Source organism: Ambystoma mexicanum, chromosome 9 (assembly GCF_040938575.1).
Source record: "Ambystoma mexicanum isolate Mex_15411 chromosome 9, UKY_AmexF1_1, whole genome shotgun sequence".
NCBI lineage: Eukaryota > Metazoa > Chordata > Amphibia > Caudata > Ambystomatidae > Ambystoma > Ambystoma mexicanum.
The window spans coordinates 905,576,268-905,598,656 of record NC_090931.1 but is presented as its reverse complement, the minus strand read 5'-3'; the positions used below and the strand labels follow the sequence as shown (position 1 = coordinate 905,598,656).

General features: G+C 44.5%; 1 protein-coding gene across 1 annotated transcript in view; it reads right to left on the bottom strand.

Annotated features, from left to right (window-relative positions):
- Window positions 1-22,389, bottom strand: part of MCM3AP (minichromosome maintenance complex component 3 associated protein) — a 1,669,219-nt gene that overhangs the window by 1,399,292 nt on the left and 247,538 nt on the right. Inside the window, exon 6 of the mRNA XM_069616041.1 lies at window positions 4,106-4,305. Within this exon, the coding sequence (XP_069472142.1) occupies window positions 4,106-4,305 (200 nt within the window). The remainder of the gene's footprint in view (window positions 1-4,105; window positions 4,306-22,389) is intronic.

Genomic DNA, 22,389 nt, shown 5'->3' with positions numbered 1-22,389 from the left:
CGATTTTTCCATTTAAAAAAACGGCAGATAATGTAAGCAAAGGCTTTCGTGCTGTTGAAACCTCCAGCAGCCCCTTACGTTTGGCCGCAGTCCTACAGGAGCTTTCTCCTGCAAAGCTCCGAACAGCCGCAGGCTCCAAACAACCTGAGGAGTCCTTTGCCTGCCCGAGGGCTTCGCCAGCAACGGTGGCTATGAAGGGTTTTATGGGAAGGGAGTGGCTTTCCAAAAAATTATGGCAGGGGCAGAGCAGGCCTCCCCACGTTAGCAGCAGCTCCAAACAGCCTGAGTACTTTGCCTGCCTAAGGGCTTCGCCAGCAAGGGTGGCTGTGAACGGTTTTATAGGGAGGTAGTGGCTTTCCAAATAATTACGGCAGTAGCACAGCAGGAGTGATTTGAATAAATCAGATTCTAAGTTATATACAACCTTTTAGGTCAACAACAAGCTTTTGGCCCACGTGCCTTTTGTTTCACCAATCCAATGGCTTCCTCTAGGCTAATGAACAAAGTCTTTACCCGAAACACTAGATACAATATTAGTCACCTAGTGCAATCCACATTATCTGCCTGTTGCACTGAGATTAAGCCCTTTTTTGTGATGTGTTGCTCTTTAAACAGGTTTAAACATACATTTGTATGCAGTCTCATGAACCAAAATACAGTATATCTCGACAAATGCAATCTTGTTTTGTACCACAAACTACTAGAAGGACAAACAATCCTATGTCAAACAGAATAACATAGGAATCTTTTCTTAGAGAAACCCATCTTACGGGGTCACAGCAGGAACATTTCTGACCTGCTATCAAACTACCTAGAGGGGCTTAACCGAAACAAAACAAGATCACATTCTCGAGATATACTGTATTTTGGTTTATGAGACTGCATACAAATATATATGTTTAAACCTGTTAATGAGCAAAAATATACTTAACACAGCCCAAGAAATTGTGTTGAAAAACACCTCTCTAGCCCTGTTCTACAGAGGAATTTCCCTACCTAGAAACTAAAAACAAAGGATCTGTCTGTGTAGAGTAAAAGCCGTCCTTGCGTCCAAACAGTCTATGCTGAACCTCACACTAGAAACAAAATCAAAGGGTGTGCAAGGAAATGTCTTGACTTGAAATTAGCAAAATTTTTCCTTATTAAAAAAAAAAAAAAAAAGTATAGGGATGACTCCAACAAAAATAACTGCCATGGAAAGACTCTTGGCTCCAGAGGGCGATTCCCTTCCCCAGAACATTTAGGAAGGATTTCAAAAAGTCTCTTTATCCAACAGCTCTTTTTGTGTCTTTATACTGGACTCACAAAGTTCTTGTTCAAATATTGAATTCCATAACAGTCTTTCTTTAACTTAGTTAAATAATACAATCTGGGACAGTCCTTCTTTAGGTCTTTTAGTAACTTTTGCGGATTGCCTGGTTTACTCCCCTGCCAGGTATCTTCCCACAATGTCAGAAGCTTTGTACAATTCCAGGTGCCTGGTTTTCTTCTCTGACAGGACTTTTTATTCACTTGTTTTCCCCCACATTGGCATCTCATGCACCTGGTCTTGCTTGTCGTTTGTTGCTGCACTTTGCACTTTGTCTCGTCGACATTCAGATAGTTGGCTAATTGGCTATTCGAAACTATATTGGCTTTTGTCTGCATTCAACAACTTTTCAGCATTGTCCGTGTTCGCAATATCATATCATTCAGTAATTTGGTTACATGCAAGTCAGAACACCCCGGGGTCCAAAATTACTTTGGACAGACTCACTGGTCGCTCACGACATCTCTAACTCTTGGTGTGCCTTTGTGATAAAGCTTCCTCGCTGGGTCGTCTTCTTACACGGTGTGGACTTTCCCCCAGCGTTTCCTGCAGTTCCACGATCACTCGCCAGCTTTCTTCTCTGACCAGGACCGGTGAACGCTGGTTCTCGGCAGGATCGTACCTCCAGGAGCTCCACTGCGGCCCCCAGTGCTTCCACGGTCCTTCAGGTATGCTTGCTGCGCCCGTCCTCCTTTCTCGCCATGTCAGCATGTGTGCCTCGCGTTCGCGAGCCGCCACAAGGATTTGGACGTCCGCTTGCTCACTGCTTTCTCCTGCACAATCCTCTCTTGCACTGCCTCTGCCATTTCTAAATGTCCAGCATACTTTAGGTCTAGTTAAACAACTAGCCTGCACATTAGAATTCAGGCTTCCTTTTATTTGAGTAGACTCCTTCCTCCTCCTCTTCGTCTTAGTACTTAAGGATTTATGGGAGCTGACGTCCATAGATATTCTTGGATGGTGTTAAAAAGTATCACATAAAGATGCATCAAAAACCAGAAGATGTTGGGTAGGAGTTGTGAAAGGTTGAGTCATAAATGGGGGTTTGACTAGCATGATTCAGATGAAAGGTTTCCTTACTTTTACTATATGGTGGAACTGTTTAATGACAAGCCCTTAAGGACTTCGGTGTTCTATGATCTTCCTCGGGTATGATGGGGGAAATACTGCGTCTCATCGAATGGAGTCACCACCTCCCCTGGTAGTTGTCTCCTCCCATGTGATCCTCCCTCATATAGTCGCCCCCAGGGTCAGGATCCGGTCGCTGCTACCGTCCCCTGGCCACATGGGAGAAGGTCATCGAAGTGGAATCGGTGATGACTCCACCAGATTCATCACAGTACCCACGAGCTGAAGGTACCCTCATGATGTATTTGTGTGGTCTATGATAGATTCGGGTGAATATATAATATTTTATCTTTTGATTGAATTAATGTATTTTCTAGTCATACTTACTTGAAGAGATTTGTACAGTTTGTATAAAGTTAATACATAGAAGTAATCTGTTTAAGAAAATACAGTAGAAACACTAGAAAAGTTCCCCAACACTTAATGGGCGCTTTTGTAAAATAACACAGCCACCTCCCATTCCTGACTCGTCACTGTACGAAATTGTATAGCCCTCCTCAGAAAGATAATTATTGTTAACAAAATTATTGAAAGATTAAAAGCAGGCATACATTTCCACATTTCAGAACTGGGACCAAACAAAAAGCATGGAAATAGGACTATTTAGGACATATAAATATAAAATATAGCATTGTTTCTTCCTTATTTGGACAGAAAGGTCAAAAGCTAGTAAGTTTTTGGTCCCGATTCTATCAATTAAAAGAAAACCTTATTATAGCCCAGCATTCAAAAACATTCAAATAAGGGCCCAAGTAGGGCTAAATGACTTTGATTGAGATCTACTGATAATCTGGACTCTTCGAATATCTGATTACTTACCTGTTTGCACTGGTTTTGTCTCAAATGCTTTTCTATCTTCGCACAAGAGTACATTTTTTTTTATAGTATGTGTGTTGCAATGCGCACCTAGAAGGTTCATTGCTCAGTGTGCATTGAAAAGGCCTAATAAATCATTGCATTTGTTGTACTTACCTGTCTAACTGAAATTATTGGAGTGCTCTGTGTGGCTCTCATTGTAGCCCTAGACCACTCTCAGAACCCGCCTTAGTTAAGCCTTGCTGCTCCGCTATTTACCTTGATTGGGTTTGGCTAGTCTACAGTGCCTTTCTTGTTTACCATAATAGGTTGGCTGCCCAAACACCCACAGGGTTGATTTTGGAAATCCATCTTCACACTGTAAATAGGAGCTAAGACAGGTGAATGCTCCCAATAAGAGGAGCATATGCTTGTAATACACTCGACTTCTAGGGTGTCCTCCCAGTATGCCAGTGGCATCGCCCAAGAAGCCCATGCAGTTAATCAAAAATTTATTTGCATTGCATATTCAAACTAATCACTTTAGAACTCTTATTCCAATCTACTTGGAGACTGGACTGTTTTTTGAATCTCTGTGTGCAACTAATTATTTCATAGTTGCCAACCAATCATGCGTTTTTCTTTTAGTGGTGTCTCACAGAAGTATGCATTAAGGTACTACGCCCACTGCAGTCCAAGTGGTTGCTTCAAGGATCCACTACATGCCTTCCATGGTATCTCTGACAATGCAGTTTCATATTCCCAGGTTTCTGGGCACTGTCTCCATCGGGACATCTACTTCTACCAGTAGGATGCTGCAATTGGCGGAGACTAGCATGGCATACTAACAGTGTTTTTGGAATGTGTGGTTACCTTGGCGCAGGATACGGTCTCGTTGGTCCAGGGCTCGGTATCGTTCCTCTGCATTTTCTACCAATGTGCTACTCATGTGACTGAGGGATGCAGACAGTGACGACACCACACTGTCTGAGCTGTGCCCATCGGACCCAGAATCGAAGGAATCAGCATCGAAAGGCAGTGCCTTGGAACTGCCTGACTTCTTTATGGGAGACCTAAAAAAAAAAAATACAACAGCCAATCAGGACTGCACTAAACTTTCATGATTGACGTCAAATTATATTGGCTTGCAGGCAAAGACACACCAAGAGCTACAATACCCACCTTGTAAAGACATCCTGAAATCCATGCCCCATGCTGAAGCACAATCCCAGACAAGTGGATGATGGTAGTAATGTGTACAGGTCAGATTGGACATGAGAGAAAGAAATGCAGTGTGCCAAATGCATGGGAGGTAGATTTTCCTTTGAATAATACAAAGTGTCTAAATGGTAAGGTATATTAAAAAGGGCTGAATTTGGACTAGTAAATGTAGAGGCTCAGACAAATCTGCACAGCTAGAGGAGAAACTGAGCAAAAGTAAAGGACCACTTGTTCCTTCCAAATCCATCATCACAATGAATTGAAATTTTAGGGAGGTTTCTGCACAATCCTCTTGCGAGGGCTGTGTAACCATCTATTCCAACAGTACAACTGTGGCAGCTGTGGCAAAGCAGTGCTGCATAACTTCAGGAGGGAAGAAGGCTAGCAAGGAGTTATAATTATTCCCAAAAGTACACACCACACTGATATACTGAAAAATATACACTTTTATACTAGGGTCCCACAATCTCAATGTTAGGAGAAGTACCTAAGTAAAACATAACAGCATAGTGCAAATATAACAATACATGGTCAGTTAAAGCCCAACTCACTCCTGACCCTGAACCTAAAATGCCTTTGTGGCAGAGACTATACCTATAGACCAGGGGTCCCCAACCTTTTGTGCACAATGAGCAAAATTTACGTATCAAATGAAATGGTGAGCAACATCCATTTTTCAACTGAACATATTGGCGCTCAGTTGGCAGTCAAATGATTGCAGCAGAAATTAGAAATACAATAAACTTAAGACTGCTTACAGAACATTTTTATTTGCTATACTTAATAGCTATCTAGACCACGATAAATTCTAGTAAAGGAAATTTGCAAGGCCTTTAACTTCATTTGACATTAAGGGGTTGTTTACAGGAAATGTTGAGGAAATTGTGTGGTCAGTAGTACGTTTTTAGACATATAGGACCAGTCAAGTTGTTACACAAGACTAAATAAACATTACCAGGGGTTTCAGGTTCTCGAGCATAATATTTTTAAAAAATGTCATGCTAATGTCTGGACATTAAAATTGGTCGCAAATGGAGCACTGATGTTCAGGTGTACTTTGGGATTCTGCCCATGGAGTTTCTGGGATCTTTAGTGGCAAATGGTGCATCCTAAGCATAAAACATCAGCAATACTGTTCCACAGTCATTGTTTACTCTATTGTGGGTTGTTTTTCTTCAGGAATGTTATGAAATTTTACATTTCTGAATAAACAAAGTGAAGACTATCCTCTTGAGTTAATTTTCCAATGGTCAGGGTAGGAACCACGAAAAAGATGCCCAACGGCCAAAGGGGATGTTTGGTGATGCCTAAGCTCGACAAGGAGGCATTGGAAATAATTACTAATTCACAAGAAATTAAGATATTCTCTCAAAACTGTTAATCAGTTCATAGGCCACAAAAGAATGTGTCAGTTTTAAATCTTTCGTTGAAACTATCAGGGACAGAGCTGTTGGCAAACAGCATCCCCAAAATCAGAAGGTCCAGGTTATAGAAAGGGATGCCTCATGGTTTAATGCAGAATTGAAAATATTGAAAAGAAATTTGAGCCACGATTTAATAAGTGGTATGTATGTACATGACTGGTCAAATTTATAGTTTCAAAATGGCATACACAAATTGCCAAAGGAAAAAGGAATTTGAGAAACAATGGGAGCTTTTTCGAAGGACACAAAATTGTGTTATGTTTAATGCAGTTGTTGAGGAGGGCATTATGCCATCTTCTTGGACAAATATTCCTTGAACCCCGCAGCCCCACACGGTTATAGGCCGATTTCCTCACTGGACATTGCCAGTAAGATGGTCTCCAAATGTTTGTTGCTCTGACTGGTGGAGCGGACTCAAGGTAACAATATCTTGAACCCCTCCCAAATGGGTTTCAGGGGAGGGCTTAGTACAGTGGACCACTGCTTCACTCTGAGCACGAAAGAGAAATACAGTAACTTTAAAGAATGAGATTATTTTTGTCTTTTTTTCAGATTTGTAGAAAGCATTTGATTTGACTGATAGAAACAGTGTGGCGTAATTTACATTGTATTGAGGTCCCTAATGGTTTATCAAATCTTATCCAACTGTGATGCAGAGATATCTCAACGTCTGTCCGATATACAAGATCAGGGAATTATACATTGTTTTCCGCCACCAAAAAAGGTGAAAAACAGGGATGTAATTTTCTTCAATGTATTCCTTTCAGACATTTGATTCTCGTACTCTTCTTAGGAAAGTTAATCCAACCTCTCTGAAGGGTACATTTTATCACACGCTTCTTAATGCCGAAGACACACCTAGGTTGGACTTAACCTCAGCAGGGCCTGCTAAACACAAATTACTATTCTGGGAAATATAGTTTGAAATTAAATATGATAAAAACAAAATTAATGGTGTTCAGGAAAAGGATGAAACATTGTAGCTATTTTTTAAATGAATGTAGAGATGTAGAGATGAGGAGATGGTCTCTTTTTTATTTGAGCCTGCTCTTCTCAAGGAGCGGTGCTTGGGTCAATCATTTTCAGAAGACAGCTGAAAGGGCATCATTAAGGATTTTAGGGCTTTTTACATTTACATTTTGATTTCACGTTTGGGGCATTCTGATTGAACAATTGCCTGGAGGTATATAGGTCTGTTACATGATTTATATGGCAGCAAAATCTCAGGTGGTTCAAACTGTCATGTTCTGGAGGGGTTTCAAAATATATTAATGTGCCAAATATCAGGTCTCCCTGCAGATATACCTGGTAGCGCTTAATGGGCTGAATTGGGGATGTTAACATTTTGTACTTATTTTTTAAAAGCACATTTGGTATTTTCTGATAATCATAAAGAGAATTTCAGTTTAAGTGCGATTGTAGCCTCCCCTGGTAAAGAAAAATACTTGTGGTACGGGGGTTGTAAGGCACTATACATTTGGACAAGGGGTGGGATATAACTAAATTTGGCACATTAAGTCAACTCAAAATAGCTCTTAAAGCAAGAGCTTGTCCGGTGGGGAGAGAGGCAAGTGTCGAAAATACACATAGGCTGTTCTCTTTAACTTTATATGCAGACTTACGTACACATATAAGATGGCAAGGAGACATCTGTGAATTAAGATTCCCCAGAATGCACAAGGTGGATGCTAATGGAACGTTTAAATGTACCCACTCCTGCAGGACGAAGCACAAAGCGTGCCTGCAAAATAGGAGTCAATGAAGATTTGGTACATTTTATGTTGATGTGTTTCTCTGTTTTGAGAAAGCGTGGACATGCATGGGAGCTATGTTTTATATAATTAATTGTAATGATCATGGTTTCATATATAGCTTGTTTGAATATTTTAGAGCTGTTTTTTTTATTTTGGGCTTGTTCTTTGTGAATTTTATGAAATATGATACATGTAATTAACTCAATGGAGAAATACGATTAAATAAATATTGATTTAGTAATACCAGTCATTACATGGTATGCTTTAACGAACACTTCACTGGGGCTTTGGAGGTTATCGCCTAAGAATAATGTTTACATTTAATGGTAAATGGAGCATTTTAAAGCTCCCGAGGCCTTTTACATTGGTGAAAAAGTGGGTAGGAATAAACATAATACCTTAATGAAGGATTAGGAACCTCTTTTGCCCAAGACTTAGTGGCATTGGTAAAAACTTTGAGCATTTGATGACCACTTCATAGAGGGGTGTGGTGGTGTTAACTAAGTATTTGTAATAATTAAATGGCGTGTTCATTTAACCTTATTAACAGGACCTTAATTGGATTTAACTATGGGGAAAATTAATCATGAAAAATGCGACATGCATTTCCCTTATCTGTCCGTTATCCATGTGCCAGATGGGCAGAGTATAAAACGTTGACTTTTTTTCCACTAGAACACTATGCAATAATAAATCTAGGGGACACTAAAATTAATATTTCCAATTTTAAGTATAATTCATGGTGGTATTAAACACAAACTTCATTTGTACAAAAAGCAGTGCATGCTAATTATTTAATAAAGGAAAGTTGAGTATGCATGCCACTTATTTGTCCATTATGCTCCTACTAGCTGTACAAAAGAACAGAATATGACCATTTTCTCCAGGACACAAACATGGTTAAATTATTTTGCTCATTAATTCAATTTGTCATCTGGGCAAAGTTTCGGAAGATGACAGGGTTGTAACAATGACACTGCAATAATAAGCAAGGACATTTACTGAAAAATAATTTGTATGTTGGCAACAAACTATTCTGGTCAGATAGCAGTGAGCTAAGCGCTTGCTCTGATATCTGTGCACAGCCTGCAGTGGCAGGTTTGAATCCCGGAAGGGCCAACTCAGCCTTTCATCCTTCAAAGGTCAATACATTGAGTACCACTCTGGGGATAATAATGTCTTCTGTTATTTCAGAACTCTGAGACCTATGGGTGTGTAAACTAATACACCATGCATGCATAAAACCAACACATGTCCATTAAGGAGACAACCCACTGGTATGCTAAAATGTAGCTCCACATTGGCCACTAGGGGGCGCACGGATGAGTCGCCTCTCCGTGTGAGCGCTCAACACAGGGTCCGAAAAGTGGCAGTGAGCCCCCACTTCGAGACCCCCCCCAGAGTTGGTTTTTGAGCGAGAGACGTGGGAAGGTGTCCCCCCCGGATGAGAGAAAACCCGGAGAAAATCGGAGGCGGCATCGTGGTGAAATCAACACCGGCGATCTGAGGCCTTCGGCGCGGCGTGCGTCCTGCGGAACTTCCAGTCCAGGCCCGCGTATACGCGGGAAGAGTCGCCTTCTGTGACTGACCCCGCGCTTTTCTTGGAGCTCCGTGAGGAACCTGCTGTGCACTACTGCTCAGTGCGGCTGGGAGCCCCCTCTTGGGGCTCGCTGACACCCCCGCCACGGCACGGTAAGCGGATCCTTCGTCCCCCCCCTGCATCGCGGGGCAGCTGTCCACTGCTGATCTTTGCCGGCCTGCCCTCGGCTCATCCTCCCCCCTACCTACCCTCCAGGGGGCCCCTCTCCGGTGCTGCGGAAACAAAACGAGAGGCCCTGGTGGCATAGTGTCCGTATCAAGAGCTGGCCCTTCGCGCTGTCCCGCGACCGCGGGTGCTAACGTTACATCGATAGGAGACCGCCAGGACATTTTTCACCCCGCTTTTGGGTGCCGCCCTTCATGGACCCTAAAACCAAGTTGGCGAAATACACGTTTTCACCAATTGCCAGATCCCCAGGGCCCTCCTCGACTCCTACAATGTCGATAGCAGGATCCGAGGCTGCCGCGACCAAGGCGGATGTAGCTGATTTGCTTGCCGAACTGAGGGGTATGCGAGCAGATATTGGTAACAGGATAGATAAGATCACGCAGAGGATGGACAAAATGGACGACAGGCTCGAGCAGGTTGAGCACAACCAAACATCTCTGAACGTACTGGAAGCACAGATGGATCACCGCATTGCAGACATATCGAACAGAGAAGACGAATTGCGCCTTAAGGTCGACGACCTCGAAAATAGGGAGCGTCGTAACAATATTCGAGTCTTTGGCCTTCCTGAGAAAGAGGGTGAAACCGAACTAGACCTGAAGCAATCGTTACACACTATCCTGAAGCTCCTCTACAACGATGACTCAGTTGACGCACCTAAAATTGACCGAATCCATAGGGCTGGAGGTAGACCGGGGGCCCCGAGATCGGTCCTGGCTCGATTCCACAACTACGCGGACAGAGCACGAATCTTGGAAAAGGCCAGAACCGCCCCACAATTGTCCTTGGAGAACTCCGCCATTTCTCTCTACCAGGACTTGTCATCTCTCACACTAGCAATGAGAAAAAAGTGCTCTCCGATCACGAAAATGTTGAAAGACAAGGGCGTCAGGTACCGATGGGGGTACCCATTCTCCCTCACCTTCGAATGGGAAGGCTCGACATTGAGACTTGTCACGGAGAAGGACATTGCTGATTGTGCTTCGGACCTGATAGGCTCGCCGGAAGGTGCCCCCTCTCACGAGGATCAAGGAACATCTGGTGGTGAGTGGAAAATCAAGGCTTCACGGCGGAGGAAGATCCCAGGTTCCAGGAAATTCAGAAAGATGAACACCTCCCAGGACATGGAACACTGACAAGGTGCCTGAAGCGCTTTGGCATGCCCTTGGGTAAAAAGTAAACTGGGCAAATTACTCTGCCGAGGGGGGTCACGAACTCATGCATAAGAATCAACCTCCTGCTATGAGACTTCCATAGATGTGTAAGGTCACTTTTCTCCAAGTGTGAGGTATCTTTAGCTCTGTGCGTCTCAGACGCTCGGTATGTGATATGGCGTAATACTCACTGTGCCAGCTCCTGGGGGATGGTTGATGACTCTGTTATTGGATTAATGTTATTGTTAGGTGCACACAAAAGTTGGGGGCTCACTGATATATCTGACTTTATTATGGTAGGACCGCCTGTTCTGCGGTCTCCACTGGTGGTCCGAGTTCGGCTGGGTGATGTTAACCTGGGCGAATCGGGCGCCAAATGTGTTGGGGAGGGGGTGGTGGGTGGGGGAGGGGGAGGTTGAGGAACACACACTTTGCAACAATCTTGATCCAAAAGATATGCAGACGCACCTTGGCCACACTGAGGTCTATGGTAGGCACTGGACGATTTGGTCGTCGGCCTCCGTGGGATCTTTTGGGATCTACTCTTAGAATGACGACCCATGCATAACGATGGCCGGCAGGACATGTGCCGTGGCACAGATGGAATGGCCGCCCACGATCACTAATTACACCTACGATGGCACTCGCACCCCGTAGGGACACATTACGCATTTGCACACTCAACTTCAAAGGCTTGAACTCTCCCACAAAACGATCAATGGTGGCCAGGGAATTCAGAAGATCGAACGTAGACATCTTGTTCCTTCAAGAAACAAGATACCGGAGGGGTGAGGAGAGAGCCATCCCGTCACGGGAGATTGGCCTCGCCTACTGGAGCTCGGGTATATTGAAAAAGGCAGGGGTGGGAATTCTGGTTCGCAAATCCCTCCGAATGACAATTCTTGACATATGGACGGACACTGAGGGTAGGGCGATCATGGTTGTGGGTAATATAGGGGGCATAACAATCACTCTGGCCACGCTTTACGCACCCAATCAAGGGCAGAATCGTTTTCTTCACAAAATCTCTGAAAAGGTCTTTAACATGGCTAAGGGTCACACGGTCCTGGGCGGGGACTTTAACACATGGATGGACAGCTCTATTGACAGGCAGACTAGGGCCGACGCATTAGACCCGCCCAACACTCGAACTGAGGCTGAAATCAAGTCTACCCTTCATCTTTATGGCCTTGTAGATAGCTGGCGACATCTACACCCGTTGGACAGAGGTTTTACCTTTCACTCCCTCCCCCACGACACACTCACACGCATCGACTATATCTTTCTCTCCAACTATCTTCTACGTGTACTCCAAGCTGCCACTATATACCCCTCCGCATGGTCAGACCATGACATGGTTGCAATTGATATATCTTGGGATGAGCTGTCACCCCGCAACACCAAATGGAGGTGTAACGAATCCCTCTGGGCTGACCCGGTCTTTAAGGAGACCTTTGAAAATGAGATCGGCCAATTCTTTCCCACTAATGATACAGGGGAAGTAGGGAAGGTAGCTGTGTGGGAAGCAGCCAAGGCTACCTGGAGGGGAATCCTTATAAGGGAAGGGGCCTGAAGGAAAAGGGAGCGTGCCCTGATAGAAAGGGGCATTAGGGAGAAGCTTGCTGTGGCTCAGAACTTGGCGCAGACCACCCCGTCTGACAGACCAAGGTATTTAACTGAAGCTAAACAACTCAGAGAAGAATTGAGGATTCTTATCGCTGGCAAAACAGCCCAGACCTTACAGTGCCTTAAGCAAAAATATTACGAGAAGGGGGACAAAGCAGATGCTCTGTTAGCAGCTCGCCTCCGTGCGCAGAGAGCGGAGAGATGGGTCGATCGAATTGAGAGGACTGACGGCACTCTAATAGATACGACGGTCACGTCCCCGAAGGACATACAGGAGGCATTTGCCTACTTCTACGAAGATCTATATATGTGTGACCCCCCTCCCTCTGTAGGAAGCGTAGACGAATATCTTGAGGGAGCGCGTCTTCCCACCCTCACAGGTGCAGAGGCCGAATCCCTAGATACTCCGGTCACTGAGGAAGAAGTGGAGAGTGCCATTAAGAGGCTAAAAATAGGGAGAGCCCCAGGGGATGATGGATTTACACCGGGTTTCTATAAAGCATTTTCTACCCTCCTTGCCCCCTTCCTAGCATCCTTGTTCAACCATATTTTCAATACGGGTCAGGCCCCCCCATCCTTCTCTCAAGCCCTCCTGGCTGTAATCCCTAAGGAAGGTCGAGACCCCAAATACTGTAGTTCTTATCGACCCATCTCGCTTCTTAATATCGACGCTAAGGTGTATGCTAGAGTCATTGCGGCTCGACTCGAAACATATCTTCCTAGATTGGTACACTCTGACCAAGTTGGCTTTGTTCTTGGCAGGCAGGGGGCAGACACCATGCGGAAAACACTCCACTTACTACACGAGGCACAGGGAATGAAGGGGGACCCATCTCTCTTATCGTTGGATGCTGAGAAGGCTTTTGATAGAGTGTCTTGGGACTTTTTAGAAAGAGTGTTGGTATCATATGGGTTGGGACCGAAACTCTGCCGCGCCATTAAAGCATTGTACACCTCCCCCACGACATCGGTGGCGGTGAATGGAGGATATTCACGCTGGTTTCCCCTTGAAAGAGGTACGAGACAGGGTTGCCCATTGTCAGCAATATTGTTTGTGATGTCCCTTGAACCACTGGCGCAGAAACTAAGAAGTGACGGTAGAGTTAAGGGCATCACGGTGGGAGACAGGGAGTACAAACTAGGGCTATACGCGGATGATATTTTGCTTCACCTGACCGACCCCTTAGACTCGATCCCAGCTGCGCTTGATATAATTGAGGAATACGGTGCACTGGCTGGCCTAAAGATCAACACAAGGAAGTCAGTCCTCCTCCCGATTGACAAGAGTAGGGATTCCGAAATCGTACGCTTTGCCCCGCTAGGAGTCCAAGTCAGCCTTACTACCCTTCGCTACTTGGGCATTAATGTCACCCGCGACCTTGACTCCTTATATGAAGCTAACTTCCCACCACTGTCACATGCTTTACAGAAAGATAGCCAACGGTGGTCCAAGCTCACAATCTCCTGGATGGGCCGTTTAAATGCCATAAAGATGGTCTTTCTCCCTAAGATATTATATTTGTTCCAGATGCTCCCCATTAGGATGCCCCCGGAATTCTTCATCGATGTGCGAAAAATGTTTTTGTCCTTCCTGTGGCAGGGCCAGAGACCTAGAATTCCAAGACCCTTACTCCAGCTCCGCAAAGACAACGCGGGAGTGGGCCTCCCGGACATGGAAACGTATTACAGGGCGGCGCAACTTAGAGTTCTTGTCCCACACTTTAGGCAACGTTCGGAACCCCAGTGGATAGCGCTGGATAATTATCACCTTCGTCCCTTTATTGTTCCCGAATGGTTATGGGTCCCCAGACCCCAGTTGCGTGAAAAAGTCAGATCCCACCCCATCTTGGGTACGTTATGGGCAATTTGGAAACCAGGCAGGAAAATGATGGGAGTCACGACGTGGCCAGCTCCCCTGGGTCACCTTTGGTCACCAGGGATCCGAGACGCAATCCCAGAACCAGGAAGCTATGAAACGTGGTACCAAGCGGGGCTGGAAAGAGCGGGCCAATTATGGCGCGACGGGACCTTTGTGACCGTACAGGAGCTCCAAGAGGCGCTTGGCATAGGCACGCTTTCAGTCTTCCTGTATCTGAGGCTCAAAGGGGTAATGACAAGGTCAATCTGGAAGGACCAGCTGCAGAGGGATCTTACCCCATTTGAAATGATCCTTGATCGATGTACGGGCTCCAGTGGTCTGATAAGCGCCATGTATTCGGCCCTGATTGAGACTGATATCTCCCCCTCATTGGTGCTTAAGGGCAGATGGGAAGCAGATATGGGCAGACAAATCTCCGAAAAGCTGTGGCTAAACATCTGCAGACGCACTGCGAAATCCTCAATATCCTGCCAGTACAAACTGCATGCCATAAAACTTTTGTATAGATGGCAGTACGACCCGATCAGGCTTGCCAAAATGTATCAGGGGGTTAGCCCATATTGTTGGAGGGGCTGTGGGAAGCGGGCGGGTTACTGGCATATGTGGTGGGGGTGTACCATGGTCCAGACCTACTGGTCAGAGGTTCTTAGCTGGATCAGGGATCTGGACGATGAAGAAAGGGTGCAGCAGCCAATGTTTATCTTGTTTGGTCTGACCGAAACAGGGGACAAAGTTGTAAAAGCACCTAGGATGGTACAAGGTCTGTTGATGGCTGCACGAGCCTGCCTCACTATGGTGTGGAAGAGGGCCAAGCTCCCTACTAAAACTGAATGGCTTGCGGTTGCCCAGACTCTCTATAGGATGGACTACCTAACCGCCGCTTTACGCGGAGATCTTACTGTTGTCGAAGGTGCCTGGTCCGAGTTCAGAGCCAAACATGCCTTGTAAAGACAATGTGTGCAGTATATTGTTGCGATTCGTGTCCATAACGATAACAAACGAAGATTTTTGCTGTGGCGGACCCTTGGATCATGCTATGTGTCCTGGTCGGATATCACATTTATATTAGAAGCTTTCTGGTGTTGTCTCATTGTTTAACGGTATTTCTCAATCACGTATTTGGAGATGATAAAGAGAGTGGGGGAGGAGGGGTGAAACTGGGTTTTGTTGATCTTATTCATTATAATGTTTAATGTTCAGGAACTACTCCACATGATATGTGAAGATGGTACTTGCCTTATATGCTCCCTTTACTTATTTACAGGAGATTTTGGATGTAAGTGACTGTTGAACTTGTACAAAATCAATAAATCTTGAATTTAAAAAAAAAAAAAAATGTAGCTCCACTGCCTTGTGATGGGCACAAAGAGGGGGAATAAAAGGGTAATCATTGACATTAAAACACCCAGCAATAGTAATCATCCACAGGAACTCAAAAGCCAAAAACTGAACAGCAAAATTATTCTTAAATTGCTGGTACATAGGATTAGAATGAATACAAATGCATACCTAACTAAATAAAAATGCAGTACCTAGAGGGAGGAAGGGGGGGGGGCACAGCACAAGAACACACAGCACAGCAAGGGGCCACCAAATGTTAGGATACATGTATACTAACACCACCAGTACATTACATTGTTAGGGAACATTAGATACAGTAATTCTAAAATGATCTACATTGTAATCAGGCCTTCTCACAGGCAGGAACGCAATACAAGACTTGAAAATAAATATAAAATCACTCCCTGACGGGCAAAAGTGCTTCAATGCCTTACACTATGGCAGGAGGTGCTATACAAATGCAAGATAACATAACTAGCACAAGCTAAAATTCCAATATTTGTTCTAAAACTCAATGGACTGTAGAGGAGGAGCCAAGTACCCCTACACCACCTACCCCGCCTACATTACCTGAGAAGTATGAACCAAAGTATGTGGCATATGCTACACCAATCAGAAGACAAGAAGAGCAACGACTTTGTGCAGTACCCATAAGAATGCCTATACCTAAGAGAATATGGGAAGTAAAGTATCCATTAAGGAAACCATACCTACATCCAAGACACTTTGATGGTCATTTGAATGAGATTCCTGATGAAACAAAGAAACTAAATGACCAGGATGAATGGTGACATCATACGAAACTGAATCCATTCCATGGATAGAAGATAATCAGACCTGAGAGGCAGACGATTTATGAATAATGAAGTAGTACTAAGGATAAGTGACATTTTGGGATTAAGTTGAAGAAACTTATGCTACAAACCTGATGAAGAAACTTTGTTTGAACGTGTACAGATGCAATGAAACGAAAGCAGCAAAGCAATCATGAAACTAGCCAAATGCTAATAGTAAACAGATCGCGGAAAGCGCCAACATAGACATATATACCTCAGATACATATGGGTTGAATAATGAATGAAGGTTCCACTATGTATATTGCAGTCTTGAACAACGAGCAAGGCCTCGAATTCAGTGTCGCAGTTACAAAAAGCAATTGAATTAAACAGAATATATTTCAGCTAAGGAGTTGGATGAGCCAAAGAGCCAAGGTCTTATCAGAACTAAAATTGGCTGAAATTAGATACAATTAACGTGAAAGAACAGAAGCTCCTGTTCAAGAAGGTGAAGTATAAACAAAGACATAAGAGGACTATTGGAAAATACAGTTAAATACACAAGAGAGGCTCAATTCATGGTGTCCAGTCACGTGATGGATGAAAGTTGGACGCATGAGAGGATCACACCTACGCATGGTAGCCAGACAGTACCCATACTCCTTAAAAAATCCCAGAGAAAAGTACAAACTGAAGGCCAACTTCAGACACTAATTGACACTGAAACGTTGAGGTGATGGAGTGTCCTTTATAATTGGTGGGAAGCTGGTATCGAGACAAGTTCACCTCCACCTGGTTGTTCCGTCTGCATGCTGCTCATTTAGGTGGAAAGTTATTGACGGGGGTTAGTAGCCAGCCAATTGTAGAGAACCACGTAGTTGGGGGTCCTATAGTTGTGTAGCCAATGGGACGTCATACATCTAGTGACGTTCATAGTGGCCATTTTGAAGGAAGGGCTTAGTTGTCCCACCTGTTGACTATCCAATCAATTCTCTGTTACTCCACACAGATATTACGCCATGTACTTAGTAGTTCAGATAGGTTTTAGATACTTGCCATGTAGGATGACGTTGGTAATGACGCAGGTCTACACGTCAGTAATGACAAATTTGGTCTATAAAAAAGATGTTTTTTCATAAATGAGTTGAGAATCGAGCGATTGCTGATGTTCGTTGTACTCCCTGTTTTACTTATTTACATTAAAACAGACAAACTTTCTGCCAAGCTCTTTGTGTCGACTGAATTATTGATGTTTGATTAAAATCTGCATCCCCATCCATCTCAAAGGTATTGCTACTCATCTTAAAAGGGCTGGAAGACCCCAGTTCAGGAACCCAGGGTGGTACTGGAAAAACGTGCAGAGGCAGGTAAGTACTTCCAACGGTCACTTTAGGAAGAGCTTAGGAAATCATTGGACACAGTCAACAGGCCCAGCTATAGTTATGGGGAAATAAAAGGCAAGTACCAGTTCAATCCCATAGGTGTGGAGGTGGTAGCAACCAGCTCCCGGGGATGTCAGAGACCAACCTCAAGAAGAGCTCCATTGGCTGTTTTGAGACCCCAACAGCTCCAGGAAGTGATGCAGCACAGCAGGAATTTGGCCCTCTGAAGTATATGGCAAAACATGGTACAAGGGGACCTGCAGAACCCAACAATCACAGACAACTGACACCCATTAGGGTAAGTATCTCAAATAATCCACCAACCCATGGCCCAGAGGAAAGTACTTCCAGTTGTGGTTTCAAAAAAAAAAAAAACACAATGAGAAAAGCTATTCACTTACAGATGAGGTTTACAGGATCGGAACACCCAGCGAGTTGAATCCTGCGCTAGAGATGGCTCAGACAATGGAAAAGAAAAATAATCAGTCTTCCCAAGAGTGGGACTCACCTGCCAAAAGTGAAAGCACTGAGGAGTATGTCCCCTAGAAGTTAATTGGCTTTTATACTGCACAGATAACCACAGCAGTGCTCTTGTATTGCTGAAACCTTGTCCGTATGAGCAAACTGTGACCCCCAACCCAGGGTGTAAACCAGACCTTGGTCTGTGGGGTGAAAAGGAAACTAGGAAAAGGTAAGCAGGAAATTACAAGGGGGAGAAAGGCATAATGAAACAGACAGAAATGGGTCACAACAAAAATGGGAAAGACAACATGATTAGATTAGTGTATAGTATTATTATGGCTTGGACCAAAAAAAGTCATGAAAAGAATCAGGAAATATCCATAATGGACACTTTAGTTACCTTATCAGTACAATGTGTTGTTGATAACATTTGAAACAAGTTATGGATGTGTGATGCCCTTGACATGTGCTCAAGAGTTTGTGAGTTGTGCGGGGCTGGGAAACGCAGGAAAGCAGATCCCTACAGCTCAATGGACTAGAGAGGGCAGTACACAGCAGAACATTGTCCCACAAAGACAAGACAATGGTGGCGGTGAGCAAGGAAAGGCCAAGTAAATGGAGGCAGGGTGCTGGGGTCCCAACACCCTTCTGGATGACCAAGGCTGTAAAAATGGCTTACAGATGGTTTCAGCACACAAGGACCAGGTGGAGCAAGAGCACCGCCCAGTAAGAACATCCAACAAACGGAAATCATACAGGGACACAAACAAGCCAGTAGGGCAGACATGGTCGTGACATTCAGAAGCAGCTTTTCAGTGCCAAAACGTTCCCTTTAGTTACATAACCTGCAGCCTTCATTTACATATCCAGCAGAACTTCTTGTAGGAATAGGGTCTCCCCTGGATATCCCATACAAATAAGGGCTGGCCTAGCCCATCTGTAGTGCAGCCCACCAATCACACAAGAGTTTAAAACTAGGGTTTTAGCAGCCAGCCAATCAGACCGGCCTCAGGAACAGCAAATACTCAGGATCATGGCCCAACAGTATGTGCAATGGCCAGCCAATGCCCAGGGACTTGGTCTAAACCAATCTAATCCAAAATGTAGAGCGCAGAGCTAGCTCGAACGTGAGCTCTTGTGTGCAAAACCCAAGCCTGACTTATGTTTTTGGGTCGTCTTTGTATGGTGGAAAAAACCACAATAGTCGAGAGCAGGAATTACAATGATGTGGAAAATCAGCTTTAACCCCTGATGAAGTCAAACGAAATTACAGCTGCCATCAGCCAACTCCCTTAAACGAATGTAGGGTGATGAGATCACCTCAGGCTCAAAATGGGATGGTTAAAAAAGCACCCAAGTGCCAGAAGCCATATGTACTACCATGTGAGCAAATATGATAAACACAACTTTATTCGGCAGTTAAGAGCCATAAAAGCATCACAATACAAAAAGAGCAATTCACATTTAAAACCACAATACCACATCTAAAAATGCTTAGTACAGCACCACATTAAAACTGATCACCACTTCTTTAAAAATCTATAAATCGCTTTTTCAGAACAAATTCTAAAAATTGGCAGGTCGCAACATACAGTTTCATAAGATATGAGAGACAGACATAGTTAAACGGCACCAAAAGGAGGAGTATAGAGCCTCACTAGATATTGGATCTTCTTAGCCAAGCCCGGTGTAAAAACTTTGAAACAGGAAATACAGTAGCCGGGTCCTTGGCATTTGTGCAGAGTTCATTGGCAGATTGCACTGACCTCACGTTCCTAAGTTTAAAAAATGGCAACAAATGTAATCCGAGATCATATATGGCACAAAAAAAACAAGAAATGCATGACAGATTCATCTGTGGCACCACAAGCTACACAGACAGGGCTATTAGTGGACTTCCATTTTACAGTATAGGATGCTACTGTCAATTTGTTGGTACGGAGCTGCACATATGAGGAGCATGCGTACCCAGGCCTTACATTGTCGAGGTATTCCTCAAATCCATGCAATAATTCATAGGTCATGTAAAGGCGTCCCATGCTCAATGCCATGCAATCCCGCTTCATTCGATCGATTATAGCTTTGCGGGAAGCTATCTTAAAGCTCAGCTTGGAACTCAAGGTTATACTGTGTGGGCTCTCCCAGAGTAGAGGCAAACCAAGTCTGGTGGGCGCTGCACATATAAGCCTAAACCACGGTAGCGAGTGGGCCCCCATTTAAGGTCAGAAAATTGGTTAGCGCCAAACGATAAGGAGTTAAGTCATTATTATACCGTATCCTGACCCCATAGAGCAAGTCTCGTGGATAGGACTCCAGCAATTGGGGGCAGGTAGCACTCCCATCAAATACTAGCAATTGGAGCCCCCTTTGGCTGCATTAATAGCAACCGTAGGAAGTCATTCTCGCCAACACTGAGGGAGGGCACCTTTTGATGGTCCCAGAGCTCAGCTCTGTGTGTGGCCGCAGGCAGGGCCCGATATCTGTAGAGTTCCAATGCAGGAGAGACTGCTCTCCTGCCATAACCATTAAAGAACCTCCGGATTCCCCCACAGTACTTTTGGATTGTTGCTGTTGCCTTGTGTTGGTGACTCGTCCAAAGTAGGTTTTCGGAGAACCGAATACCTAAATAAAATTGTACATGTGCCTGAATACCATTGTCTTGGTTTTTCAGCATTTATCACCAGTTTTAAGCTTTTACATTTCTTGGTGAATATGTCGAAATTAGCACTTAAGGCCCATATGTGAGGTTGACAGGATAACTGCAGCATCCGCAAAGAACAATGCTGGTAGCCCTTCATCACCAAACCTAGGAGGATCAAGGTAATGGTTCACGAGTTCCCTTATAATCTCGTGAATATACATGCTGAAAAGCAAGGGGGCCAGCATGCAGCCCTGCCATATGCCCATCTCAAATGGTAATGGCTCACTTAGTTTACCCCCCCCCGCCCCCAAGCCCCATCTCAATGACGCTGTATTGCTGGCATACAGGGCACAAAAGTTATTTAGTAGGTGAGCTGGTACGTCCATCTTAGATAAAGACTCCCACAACAGCTCGCGTGGGACACAAGTGAACGCTGCGCGATCATCTACAAAAATTGCATATATTCGAACCCTATTGAACGCGATATATTTTGACAAGATCAGACCCAAACTAAAGCCCTGGTCTATCGTACCAACGCCTTGGCGAAAGTCTGCCTATAAATGGCTTATTGCCTCCTCTTCGTCTGCCTGTGCCTGTAGTCGACCCAGAAGCACCTTTGCATAGATGTTTCCTGCAGTGTTGATGAGTGAAATAGGCCTAAAATTCCCAGGCACGTGCCTATATTTCCGCATCACACCAAGATGACGGAACTCTGCCTACATCAACCACGGAATTGAAGACGCGACATACGGCAGGAGCCCAAACAGACACCTCATCCTGGAAAATATCTATTGGCAATTTATCAGGCCCTGGGGCCTTCCCTGCACCCAGAGCCAAGATGGCCTTTTCCACCTCCTTAGGCGTTATTGGCACAGCATCTTTGACCCCAATAGGAGGGCCTAGTATGGATTCACCCTTCCCCATTACAGACGGGTTGCTGCGATACAAGACCTTAACATGTTTATGCCAGGAGTTGGAAGTAATCTGGCACCTTAGTGGTTCCGATGAATTTGCATATGGTTCCCATCCCTTCCCATGGATTAGCCTCCAGAACAAAACAGTGTCACCTGATCTGCAAGCCAAGTTTAAATCATCCTAGAGGTCCTGAGTGTATGCAGACTTCTTGCTCTGTTATTGCTTTATAATTTGCCCTCAAGGATTGTAGATGATGCTGGTCTACTGGGTTCGCCAAGTTCAAATAGTTCAACAGGCTCACCTCCGCAGTCTTACAATCTGCGTCACACCGGCCCTTAGACTTTAAAGCTTCTTGGCAGACTTTCTTAGCAGGTTTAGTGACAAAGCGGTAACTGGCACGATTGAGGATGCTTAAACTAACAATTGGCCCCCATTCCACAGAACTGGCAATAATATATTCAATCCTGGAACTACCCATTGGGCCCTCAAAAGATAAGGTTAGCAGGCTATTCTTGCAAAACCGGCCAGGCTCTTAGGTTGACACTATATATCAAATGAGCTGCTTCAATGGCTCGTCGAACTCTGGTAGGTTTCTTGCACACCACAGGGGGAGTGCCCAGCACAGCATCAAACTCATCCCACAAAACCACCAGTTTGTCAATTGGTTCCATTTGCATAATACAAGTCCCCCATGGCCAGCATTAGAGGACTTGTGCCCTCTCGTGATTCATAATCAATAATAGTTTGACACAATTTTTTTAAGCTCTCCATAGGGGTACTACCATAAGGTCTACTGCAGATGTTGAACATGATC